This window comes from Balaenoptera musculus, chromosome 4 (assembly GCF_009873245.2).
Source record: "Balaenoptera musculus isolate JJ_BM4_2016_0621 chromosome 4, mBalMus1.pri.v3, whole genome shotgun sequence".
NCBI lineage: Eukaryota > Metazoa > Chordata > Mammalia > Artiodactyla > Balaenopteridae > Balaenoptera > Balaenoptera musculus.
This window is the reverse complement of record NC_045788.1, coordinates 135848960-135861639: the sequence shown is the minus strand read 5'-3', so window position 1 is coordinate 135861639 and position 12680 is coordinate 135848960. Positions and strand designations below refer to the sequence as shown.

Below are 12680 nucleotides of genomic sequence, written 5' to 3'. Positions count from 1 at the left end.
GGCCACTCAGTAGCAGCTCTGAGTGTTCCCTGATGCAGTCCAGCTGGTCCTGCGCTTCAGAGGAAGGGTCTACAGCTGGAGCAGTCAACAGAGGCTAGCAGGACAGAGTCATCTTGCAGCTGCCGCAGCTGCAAACATGGGGAAAGAGCAGGGGGGATGGGTCCGGGAGAGAATTCTTGGGAAGAGGGTGCTGGGCAGACCATCGAATAAGAGCCCCCAGTGACCTTCCCATAAAAATAAGAAATTCCATTCTGATCAGCAGTTTTACAGTTAGGGGTCTTCTAAGTGGGCTACATGCTGATCCAAAAAATGTCAAGGTGGGATATGGCTAGAGACAAAAAAGGGAGAAGACATCAAAGGAATTGGCCTGTTTACTCATGCATTTCCTGTCTGTGACGCCATCAGGCAGAGCCTGAAAGTGCTCTACGGCCCCTGGGCTTCTGCCCATCGTTGGCAGGAGTCTGGAGGCTGGCTGCAGAAGTCCAGAGTATGAAAGGTATTCAGGAAACTTATGGAAAGCCATTAAAATGTTTTTAGAACCAGGCAAGGAGTCATTAAAATGTCTTAGGAGCTATGGTCTGAGACGAATATAAGAGCATGCGGGATTTAATCAGGCAATATAGAGACGGCTAGAGGAAGTGAAATGCAGTCTGGGTGGGATTCAGACTTCCCTCTACCCCAAGTGGATGGAAAAGGGATGTGAGGGTTGTGAGAGCTGAACAGACACTTTGCAAGGCTGCCATCGCAAGTCAGAGAGTCGAGAATAATAAATACCTTGCACCCTGTTATAGACCAGAAATACTAGTGTCACCTGTGTAGTCCTGGTCCCCCAAATAAGTGAAACCTTCAGCACTTTCATACTTTACTGATCTCCAAATGAAAAACACCATTACCCCTTATTTCTGCAGTGCTGTTGTCAGGAGATACGACGTGACCCTTGTGGTCACAATCAAGTGACAAAATTGCTGCTTCCCACTGTGAACAGCCCATCACAACTTGGTAAACCTGTGGTTTCTTTCCTTTGTATTTTGTCCATCGTGCACCTGTTGCATTTTTGTTGTTTGGCTACCCATTCCTTCTGAAGTCTTGACTCCCTAGCAAACTTTCTTTGCAAGTATATTTCTTGTCTTTCGTAACATCCTTTGGTCTCCAGGTCTTTTTTCTGCAGGGTATAACCAGAACGCAGGAGGCTGGTTGCAAAACCAATCTCATTTGGAAGCAGTGGAGTTGCCTGTTGTCAGAGAGACTGCAAAAGGGGCTCAGGGAGGGGCATCCGAAGAACCACCCTGGGCTGTACCTTACAGGGGAGCAGAATAGGTTAAGGAGAAAATATCTGCATGTGTCGGAGCAAAGAGATGGTCTGGACAAAGTTGCCCAGGCATGAACCAGATGAAAAGAGTGGCAGGGCAACCTTGCAAACTTTCTGAGAAGAACACAGGATGCAAAACCCAAACGGAAAACCTATTACGGAAGAAACCATAACCCAACAAAATAAGGACATTCCTCCCCGAGTCCCTCAAGCCACACAACTTCATAAGTGTAAGAACCAATTTCAATGTACTCAAATGTAGGAAAACAGATTGAGATATAAAGCAGGGTTGCAGAACTAAGGAAACAGGATAAATCACCATCCTTATAGAGTTGACAACCCGGAAACAGCAAGGGACACCTGGAACGCGACTGGGACCCGCTCTGCAGCCCTGGGACCTCTCAGGAGGCTAGTGGTTCTCTAAGTGCCATCCCAATACCAGCAGCACCTGGGAACTTGATAGAAATGCCCACTCTTGGGCCCCAATTCCAGGCAATGTTTTAACGCACCCTCCAAGTGATTTGGCTGCCCTCTAATATTTCAGAACCACTGGACTATGTGCATCTCCCTCTCAGGCTAGAGCTTGGGCAGAGCAAAATTGCTCAGCTCCATTCCAGAACTAGACACTTTTTTTTTTCTTTTTAAATAAATTTATTTATTTATTTATTTTTGGCTGTGTTGGGTCTTTGTCGCTGTGTGCGGGCTTTCTCTAGTTGTGGTGAGCAGGGGCTACACTTTGTTGCGGTGCACGGGCTTCTCTTGTTGCAGAGCACGGGCTCTAGGTGTGCGGGCTTCAGTAGTTGTGGCGCAGGGGCTTAGTTGCTCCACGGCATGTGGGATCTTCCCGGACCAGGGCTCGAACCCGTGTCCCCTGCATTGGCAGGCAGATTCTTAACCACTGAGCCACCAGGGAAGTCCCAGAACTAGACACTTTCTCATTGACGCCCCGCAAGGACAGAAACAGAATCGGACTACAACACCAGAATTCATTCATTCCCCAAACATTTATTAAGCCTCAAGTGCCAAAGCAGACATTCACCAGTTTTGGACGACTTTGTCCCAGACTAGCTGCCCGTGAGGTTCGGTGGCATCTGGAGGCAGGAGGGCCAAGTAGACGGGAGTCTCAGCCCCCTCCTCCACGGTCCTGCAGCCATGAGCCCCCGCCATGTCCGTCTTCACCCACCCGGGGCAGCATGCGTTCAGCAGAATCCTGTCCGCTTGTCTCTTCTCATCCAGACGCCGGGCCAGGATTCTCGATAAGACCGTGACCCCCAGTTTGGACACCCCATAAGCAGAGTTGGGCCAGCCCTCCCTCTCATGCACCTCATTTTTTGTGTCCTCCACGAACTTTTTCATGAGCTCCACCAGGTCTTCCTCTGTGAGTGTCTTACATCGGAACTTCTCCTGCAGGTCTTCGCTGCAATTTTCAAGGGCTTTGGAACCCTGTAAACTACTGACATTCACCACTCTGCCTGAAACAGAATAACAAAAATATAGAAGCATGTCACAAATAAACAATCGTTGGTTGACTACTGACAAACATGATTGAGTCATGGGGCAGGTGTAATTGCTGATTTAAAAAATGATTCTAGAAGGCATTAAAAGAAAACCTCCAAAGGCATTCAAAAATGCCTCAAGAAGGCACCAGTGGGTTTTAACTTTTTGTCCCCTGTTCTCCCAAAAGGAAGAACACATTTCTGTCAATAACAGGGGCTAAAGAGCAGTGATTCATTAGGTGAGCAGAAGTTAGGTCTGTAGTAGAATCACCGGGTAGTTTTATAAAACACACCCTCCTACACACACACACACATTTCCAGGTACTTGTGAACTTGCTTTCCGGAGGACAGCGCCCTCACCCTTAGATTATTTCCTAGGGTCCTGGGGCCACCTCTGTACCCCTGAGTGCCAAAATCAGGTTTAAGCAATCCCTTGCCAATGACCCTTGTCTATCCTTAATGATGGATACTTTCACATGTGGAATGGGTTGATTCTCCATCCCAGTTTTGATTTTCATTGCTTTTTTTAGCCCATAGTTAACAAATAATTAAATATAATTAGTGAGTTAATATTCATATTAGCAATGATTCACAGCTACTAAAGAGACAGATCTGTCCATAAAATAAAATATGAAGGCCAAAAACTAGACAATAATTTGAAGCATTGATTGAAATCCCCAAACCAGTGAACGTGTGAATTTACACATTCTGTCCAACATCAAAAAGCACCAAATTTGGGGGGTTCTTTTCTCACATATTATCCTGAATCCATATTCTTTGCATCCAACAGGATAACTGGATTTTATTTCATTTTCTGAGTGGCATTCACCACAGGTACACATTTGTCGGTGGGGTGTGTACGTGCTGGGAGATTCTTGTGGGCCCAGCCCCATATGGAGATGCCCTCACTCTGTCCTTGTACATAAGCATCTCACATAGCCCGCAGGGACCCAAGACTCTTCAGTATATTCTTTCCTTCCTTCCTTCTCTCTGTCTCTCTCTGGTAATAACATATTTCTTTCCCAACTTTTAACTTTGAAAAACTGCAACCTACAGAGAAGTTGCAAGAATGGTTTAATAAACACCCATATATATACCCTTCAGCTGAGTTCACCAATTGTTAACATTTTGCCACATTTGCTTTCCCTCTTTCTCTTAATTGTAGACAGATACCATAAAACTTCACCTTAAAACACTGTAGTATACAGAAGGGCATTCCCTTCCAAAACCGCAAATGTGATCACATTAATCATGATACAACACTATTATCTAAACTATAGTCCATATTCAAATGTCCCTAATTGTCTCAATAATCTTCCTTTATAGGTTTTTTGTTTGTTTTCATCCTGGGTCCAATGGATTGCATGGACCCTGGAGGGATAAATGGATTGCATTTAGTTGTCCTATCTCTTTAGTCTATTTAGACTAGAGCAGTTGACAGTGATCTTTTTAAAGACTCTAAGCCATTATTTTATAGTATTTCCCCCAGTTTAATCGATTGGCATGACTTTTTTTTTTTATGATTAGATTCACTTCAATATTTTGGCCAGGAATTCTGCTTTGCTAAAGTTATGCTCTTCAGTACTTGCTAAGCAGCTTTGTACTCAAACGCTTGGCTGCTACAAGGAATTAAATTCAAACAGGAAAGGAGGAAAGAAAAGGAAAAACAAATTACAGGAGCTACTCTATGCCTTCGATGGAAAAAAAAAACTTCCTAAGAGGAAGAGGCGTCCTCTTTGATCTCAAGGCACACCCCTGGGGGAGAGGCCAAGGGGTGACAGTTGCAACAGCTAAATGGGCCCAATTAGCCCTGAGAAGGGCTCAGCCCACACCATCACCACCACTCTTTGCTGAGGTCCAGGTGGCTCCACGGTCCGGAAACAACCCCTACTGCGTTCCAGCAAGAGTGGGCAAGTAGCGCCCCCTAGTGGCTCAACAGCTGCTTAACCTATTCACTCAATCTTTAAAAATTATTATTTATTTATTTATTTATTTTTGGCTGTGTTGGGTCTTCGTTTCTGTGCGAGGGATTTCTCCAGTTGCGGCAAGCGGGGGCCACTCTTCATCGCGGTGCGCGGGCCTCTCACTATCGTGGCCTCTCTTATTGCGGAGCACAGGCTCCAGACGCGCAGGCTCAGTAGTTGTGGCTCACGGGCGTAGTTGCTCAGCGGCATGTGGGATTTTCCCAGACCAGGGCTCGAACCCGTGTCCCCTGCATTGGCAGGCAGATTCTCAACCACTGCGCCACCAGGGAAGCCCATATTCACTCAATCTTGAACCAATAAGCAAGCGGGATAACTTTCTTTAAAGTGATATTATAAAGCTAAATAAAGAGTGGCTTTTAAATCAGCTTTGAATGTGGAGAAAGTGACTCCCTACAAACCAAGGGGCAGATGCTCAGCGTTTTGCCCTCCAGGGTGACGTTTATTGAAAAGTCACCACTATTCTCAATGTGTTGTAAACCAAAGATTCCCGCTTTGGGAATTACTGTTACAGAAAACTGGTTAAAGACAGTGATTCACCAGCACTGGGTTGGTCCCTGAGCCCCACCCTCCCCAAAGACTTCTTTTACCTTTCAAAATGGTTAGTTCACAATCATTTGGTGCTATAATACTTCCCTCACTAGAACTAATTATCCTGGTTTGATTGAGGGGTGAAGTTAGGAAACTGGGATACTGTTTCCAGCTCTATTACTACCTGGCTGTATTCACTTCTCTGGGGCTCAGTTTCCTTCTCTATAAAGTGAAGGTGTAGGAATGTAAGTTTTTTTCAATACTTTGCAGCTTTCAAATTCTATGATTCTAAAATCCATAGGAAGAAGATTTCATGATACTTGGTAAAAGACACAGCTATAATGGAATACTATGCAGCTGTAAAAAAGAATAAGAGCCCCAGATATAGTAAGTGAAGAAAGCAAGGTGGCAAACATTATACTTAATGTCCTTTTTTTTTTTTGTAAAAAGGGAAGCATATATATATATATATATATACACACACACACACACATTTATTTTTGCCTAGATTTGCATTTAAAAATTCCATCCCCTTGACCCTGGACACTCACCAACTCCATGCCCCTGGACCCAAGGCTTCTTTGAGCCAGTACGTGAAACTCTACCTGTGAGCTTTCTATGATCCCATCCCACTAAGAAACCAGTAACGAGAATCACCTGTGGAGGATGGGGAGGGGCAGACAGGTGGAACTCTCACCATGCATCTTTTTAAATTTAAATATTTTTGCACTGGAGATCATCTTTCTTCAAAATGTTAAATTAAGAAAAGCATGTTTCTAGAAAGAACCGCAGAGCTCTTCTTCCTAAGAATCACAGTTGATTTCTTGGGAAAGAAAATCCTCAGGGAAGCAAGGCTTCTCTCCCCACCTCCCAGCACAGTTATAATTTACACAGCTAGGATTGTTTGTCAGCAGTGGTCTTCCCCGCTGGACTCTGTGCTCCACGGACAGGACTGTCCATGCCCACAGTACTCACCACTGTATTCCCAGCACCAGAGTAATGCCTGGGTTATGGTAGGTGCTCAATAAATGTTTGTGGGAAAAGTAATAAAAGTTATTCATTGAATACTTGAAAGTGTGGGAAAGATATTTCCTAATAAAGAAAAGTTTCTTTTGGATGCTCTGAACCAGCTTGGCAAAGGTTGGTACAAGAAGAAAGGAATAGAGGAAAATTCATAGTAATGAGAGAACAGACCCTTACCCCAAGCCCCAGGTGAGCTGGGTGAGGCCCGGCCACCTTGGGGAACTGAGAAGGACTGACTGAAGTTGCTCAAAGGCAAGAGGCCTTTGGGGACTTGAAACACCTTATCCTTCTAGGATTCAGTTCATGACTTGGGACCCAAGAGCATCATCATGTATCATACACATCTTTCTTTTTGGAGGTGGGGGAGAAGATGAACTTTTCATAAATGTTGAGGGAACAACTGGGTAGCCATATGAAAAACGGTACATGTAGAGCCATCTCCTTCCTACACAAGGATAGACTTCAAATGAATCAGGTATCTAAACATACATGCATCTATACACGCCTAAGTGCACTCATGCCTGCAGGCATACAAACATACAAGTTCTGGAGGAAAAGTGAATTAATTCTTCCATAAACTTGGTGTGGGGTATACATATCTTTCAATGAAGCTGAAATGTTCGGGTGAGGAGCCGGATACTCTGAGAAAATAATGCAGTTTTCTATTTTTCCCCCTAAAGAGAAATAGCACCCCTGGGTGATTCCTGAGGGACAGTCCCCCGGCCACCCCCCCCCCCGGGGGGGTGGGTCACGCCTTGCCGAGGGGAGGCAACCTGACAGTCCACAAAGCTGGACTTACCATGAGGTTTCACTATCGGCAGTAATTCGCTGCAGACATTTCTCGTGGCAAAAAAGTTTGTCTTCAGTGTCATCTCAGCTTGAATGTCAAACGGTGTCGGATCATCAACTTTCAAAAAGAGAAGGAAACAAAGTCATGCATTTCCTCTTGAAATTCATAAGACAAACTGGATCTTATCTCTAATGAAAGACAAAACCAGCTAACTTTTTAAAAAATAAATTTATTTATTTTTGGCTGCCTTGGGTCTTCGTTGCTGCGGGAGAGCTTTCTCTAGTTTTAGAGACCAGGGTCTACTCTTCCGTTCGGTGCGCGGGTTTCTCATTGCGGTGGCTTCTCTTGTTGCGGAGCACGGGCTCTAAGCTCATGGGCTCTACAGCGCAGGCTCGGTAGTTGTGGCGCACGGGCTTAGTTGCTCCCCAGCAGATCTTCCCGGACCAGGGCTCGAACCCGTGTCCCCTGCATTGGCAGGTGGATTCTTAACCACTGCGCCACCAGGGAAGTCCCCCAAACAAACTACCTTTAAAACAATTTTTAAACCAAGAGATCCGTGGTTCTCAAACTTGGAGCGTGTATGGGAAGCACTTGCGGGGCCTGTTAGAACACAGCATTCTGGGCCCCGCCCCCAGAGCTTGGGATCCTGAAGGTCCGGGGTGAGGCTCCAAAATTTGCATTTCTAACCAGTTCCCAGGTGACGCTACAGCTACTGGTCTGCGAGCCACACTCTGAGCAGCAGTGATCAAAGTTCTCAGTCTTGGATGGGCATAGGAGGCACCTGGGGATTCTGTTAAAATGCAGATTACAATGCAGCACGTGTGGTGGCGGGGCTGGGGATTCTGCGATTCCAGCGAGTGTCCAGGGGGGCAGGCGCTGCTGGCCGACAGCCCACACTCTGAGGGGCAAGAGCTTCCAGCTGAAGTCAGTGTTCCTCCGTGTGTCCTCCAGGAAGCCGGGTATTTATCCACCAATTCCCCAGCTGTCGGCTCCAGGGGCTGTCAGTCGCCCCCCGCCCCCCGCCCCCGCCTGCGCTCGCAGAAAGCCCGCAGACCGAGTTGCAGGTGCAGGTGCACGGCGCTGCCGAGGGCCCAAGGCCAAGGGGGTGAAGACTTAACGCTTCACAATGCTTCGTTTTCCTCCGCTCTGCCTCTTAGATTTCTCTTCCCCACTAGGTTGTAAGTGAGGCTGACCTGTTTATTTCTACCCGCAGCACATGGCAGATCGATAACTCGAATAATAAGAGTAAGTAATCTCCTTGATCTCCTCCCTCCCGCGCCCCGCCCCCCGGCCCCAAAGGAAGATGCTACTTCAAACCACACTTATGTATGTTTGATAACAAACATAGCTTCCCTGGGGGTGGGAACCACGCTCGCTTCCTTTTTGCCAGAGCCTATCAAAGCTCTCCATGAAAAAGCTCCATTAAAGCTCTCTCAAGTCCACTAGCGCGTGCACGTGCGTGCTAATCGTGCTCCCGAGATCCACTTCCTGTCCCGAGCAGATGCCTCCCCGCATCTATGAATGCGCCGTTTCACGGAAAGAGAAAGCCCAAAGTGAGTTTGGAGACCCTTCGCAGAGAAAATGTTTCTTGCATTAGAAAGCTCAGGAGCTTAGCAGGGCGTGGTCCCCTCCCAGGAGACCGATTCTCTTGCAAACCTCAGCAGCTGTCTGTTCTGGGAGGGTCCTGGGCTGAGCCCTGGCGTGCTCAGGCCCGCACAGGCCGGCAGGCGGGTGGGGCGCACTGTGCCCGGCGCCCGGGCGGGTCTTGAGCTAAACGAACCGCTCCCGCGACTCCGTGGGAAGCGGGAACAAGCCGTGGGAGGCGAGAGCTGAGTGCATCCCGAGGGGCGGGCTCTGCCTTCCATAACTTAAGTGGGCGGGTAGGGGGCGTATGCGGCTCACTGTCTCGCACCCACGGAGCGCCCGGGGACCTCCCGCCCCCCGCACCTACTCTTAAAGGCGATGCCCGCGTTGTTGACCAGCACGTTGAGCCCCCCGTACTCCTTGCGTAGGAAGGCGCGCAGGGCGCGGATGCTCTGCAGGTCGTCGATGTCCAGCTGGTGGAAGCGCGGGCTCAGGCCCTCGCCCTGCAGCTGCTGCACGGCCGCCCTGCCCCGCTCCACGTCCCGAGCCGTGAGCACCACGTCCCCGGAGAACTGCCGGCACAGGTCGCGCGCGATGGCGAAGCCGATGCCCTTGTTGGCACCGGTGACCAGCGCCACGCGGGAGTAGGACGGCATGGCCGGGTGCCGGGCGCGCGGGGCTGTTGGGTGAAGAGCGAACCGGGCCGTGGGCCACGGGCGGTGGGCGGTGCGCGCTGCGGAGGCCCGGCCACAGTCAGAGAAGCCAGGAAGAACTGTGTTCTAGGATCCAGCGCTGTGACTTGCAGAGAACGAGGCTCCGGTCCTCGGTCCCTCCCCTCCGAGGAGGGGCCGTCTGTTCCTGAAGGTTTGGTAACGCCCCATTCCCGGGTCCGCCCCCTCCCCGCGATGCGCCCGCTTTTGATCCCGCCTCTTGAGCCAAGCTGTGGTCTGCGGGGTCGAGACATTGTTCCCCTAAAGCAAAAGCGGACGGTGACGGGTCGATAGGGTCTAGAGATTCCTTGCAGTTGGATTGAAGAAACTATTGTGGGAGAACCCCCAAAGGAGAAAAACAAGTGCTGAGTAATTTTCTTGGGCGTGCGTCCGTCATCCACTGCAAAATGAGGGTGTTCGCTTTTTCCTTGACTACAGTGAAATTATTTCGACACGGTAACTGCTTCTCAGGACATAGATCCCATTCCTTGCTTAAGAGAAACTCAAGAGAGGAATGAGAGAAAAAAAGGTCCCAAGAACAGATTTACAGGTGTGGGCAGGGTACCTAGCTGTGTGGGATCCTAGCTGTGTGCGCCCCCAAGTGGGAGAGAATGTTTATGAAACTCTCATTGTGGGTGAAGCCTCTTACCGGGATATTTTTATTCATCTTACACAACTCCTACGGGTGCTACGTGTGTGCATTTTAGGTTTGTCCAAGGAGGATACATATATGCATCTTTTTCTCTCAGTGAAATTTGTGCCCACAAAGTTCAACTGAAAATGAATCTCCAAAGGTGTGTCACGGTGTGGACAAGCAATTAGAATTCTCCCACCCACCTTCTTTAGTGTAATCTGAATGTGTTTGATTAGTGACTTTTAGATTTATGGAGAGCTACCATCTCATTATGACTCATCTCTACCCAAGCACAGGTTGGCTGACCTGCCTGTGTCTGTCACCTTGACTCCACTTTCTCCATCAAGTCAACAGGTGAGGTCAGGAAGGTGGGCACCTGCTGGGGCTCACCCAGTATTTTCTTTTTTCTCCTAAAGATTATTTGGAACTCTATTTTAAAGATATAGGGCTCTTCGGGTTTTTTGTTTCTTCTTGAGTGAGCTTAATTCATGTTTTTCAAAAAATTTGTGTATATCACCTAAGTTGTTGACTCTGACATGAAGTCGTTCATTACATGCCCTTATCAATCCTTTTAATATCAAGAGTGATACCACTTCTCTCATTCCTGATATTGGTATTTTGTGTCTTTCATATCTTTTTCTTGATCTCTCTGGTTAGAACTCTTTATTTTCTTGAGGAAAAGCTTTTGGTTTCATTGATATGTTTCTCTATTTTTTCTGGTTATATTTCCATTCTAATCTTTATTTCCTCTCTTCTCACTTTGGGTTTTATTTGCTCTTTTTCTAGTTGGTTTGTGTTGTGGGTTTTTTTGTTTGTTTGTTTGTTTGTTTTGTTTTTTAACCATGGAAGCTGAGATCATTGATTTAAGATCTTCTTTTCTAATATAGACATTAAGGGTTATTAATTTCCCTTTCAGTACTATGTTAGTGGCATCCTGTAAACACTGATATGTTGTGTTTTCAATTTCAATCAGTTTAAAATACCTTCTAATTTACTTTTTGACATCTTCTTTGACCAAGGATATTTAGAAGTATATTTTTTAGCTTCCAACTATTTGGGGGTTATCCAGATATCTTGCTGTTATTGATTTCTTAATTCTGTTGTAGTCGAGAACATACTTTGTATGATTTGAACTCTTTTAAAAGAGTTTTTAAAGCTGGGAGAGAGAGAGATGAAAGCATGTTTTTATACAGTAGTAATCATCTAAACATCAGCGTGTGTGGGTCTACTTGTAGGATGTTGGGTGGCTCTCCTTGAGGGCACTGTTTTCTCTTTGAAGGATGAGTGATTTGAGGTCATTAGCAAGAAGGATTCTTTTAGGAAACTTGAGGAAAGCATAGCCATCTTGCAGAACGGGAAAGTGAATTTATTAGGGAATTAGGCAGCATTGACCAGCAGAGTTGGGGGCCCATATGAGACCTGTGGTCATAAATGTCAAGACAGCACAATCGGCCTCTTTCAGTTTCCCCCCAGCATCGTCCAGTCCCTAGTGCAACTGGTGGAGGAAGTTGGAGGGTTGGTGTTTTGCCAGGCTCACACAGCACAGGGAAAGATGTTTGCAAGGAAAGGATTGTAGTGTAGGGCTATGGCCTCTAAGGACAGAAGAAAGGACACGAGAGGGTCGGAAATTCATAATAAGAGAAACACAGTAGGGTTGATGGAACAGAGCTCTCTGAGGGCAGGGCACCCCTGGAGGCGAAGCTTGGAGACTGGAGCCAAGCCGGGTCCTGGGGGTCAGTGTGGGATGCTTTGAGATCCAGATCTCAGAGGTTGCACAGATGAACCACATGAAGGGGACAGGGAAATCTTGTTGGTGTGAAGGAGGTCAAGGGACTGGGAAGCCAAGACACTGGATGGATCCTGCACATAGCTACTGACCTCCTCAGAGGTGAGGAGGGAAGAAGATGCTGAACAACGTGCTGGCCTCAGGGTCTCTGCATTTTGCACTGGGCCCCGCAAATTTTGCAGCAGGTCAATGAAGGGGTGTTTAGGGTGGTTTGGAGAAAGTCTGCTGCTCATAGCAGTCATTCCCAAATTTTTCACATCAGAGTGCCCTGGGGAATCTTTAAAAAAAAAAAAGTGCTGATGTCTGGCTCTATCCCCAGACATCGTGATTTAATTGTGCTGGGGTGTTACCCAAGCGTTGGGAGATTTAAAAGCTCTCTGATTCCAATGTGCAGCAAAGGTTGGGGAACATTGGGTTGCATAATGAGGAGAGTTAATTGGTTAAAAGTGACACAATCTTCAAAAAAAGAGCTAGGGGTTTTTGAGAGAAAGGAGGAGAAAAGTTCGAAAGTTCGAAAATGGCACAGGTTCCAGTCCCCTCCCCCCTCCTAGATGTCCAGTCCTAATCCCCAGAACCTGTGGATGTCCCTTTGTATGGCAAAAGGGACTTTGCAAATGTGATTAAATTGAGGATCTTGAGACAGGAAGATATCCCTGGATTATCTTGCTGGGCACAATGTAATCCCAAATCTCCTTATTAGAGGTAACCAGGAAGGTCAGAGGCAGAAGAAGATATAAGATAAAAGCAGGGAGAGGGAGGGAGGGAGGGAGGGAGGGAAGGAGACTGAGACTGATTTGAAGATGCTCCCGTTGCTGGCTTTGAAGATGGAGGAAGG

At 47.2% G+C, this 12680-nt stretch overlaps 1 protein-coding gene across 1 annotated transcript; it reads right to left on the bottom strand.

The window, feature by feature from the left end:
* Positions 1–2293: 2293 nt before the first annotated feature.
* CBR3 (carbonyl reductase 3) lies at positions 2294–9703 on the bottom strand. Its single transcript, XM_036849595.1, has 3 exons — positions 9083–9703; positions 7141–7248; positions 2294–2781 (listed from the first exon to the last, which is right to left on the bottom strand). The coding sequence occupies exons 1-3, from the start codon at positions 9369–9371 to the stop codon at positions 2345–2347; spliced, it is 834 nt and encodes a 277-aa protein (XP_036705490.1). The 5' UTR covers positions 9372–9703; the 3' UTR covers positions 2294–2344.
* Positions 9704–12680: the final 2977 nt, after the last annotated feature.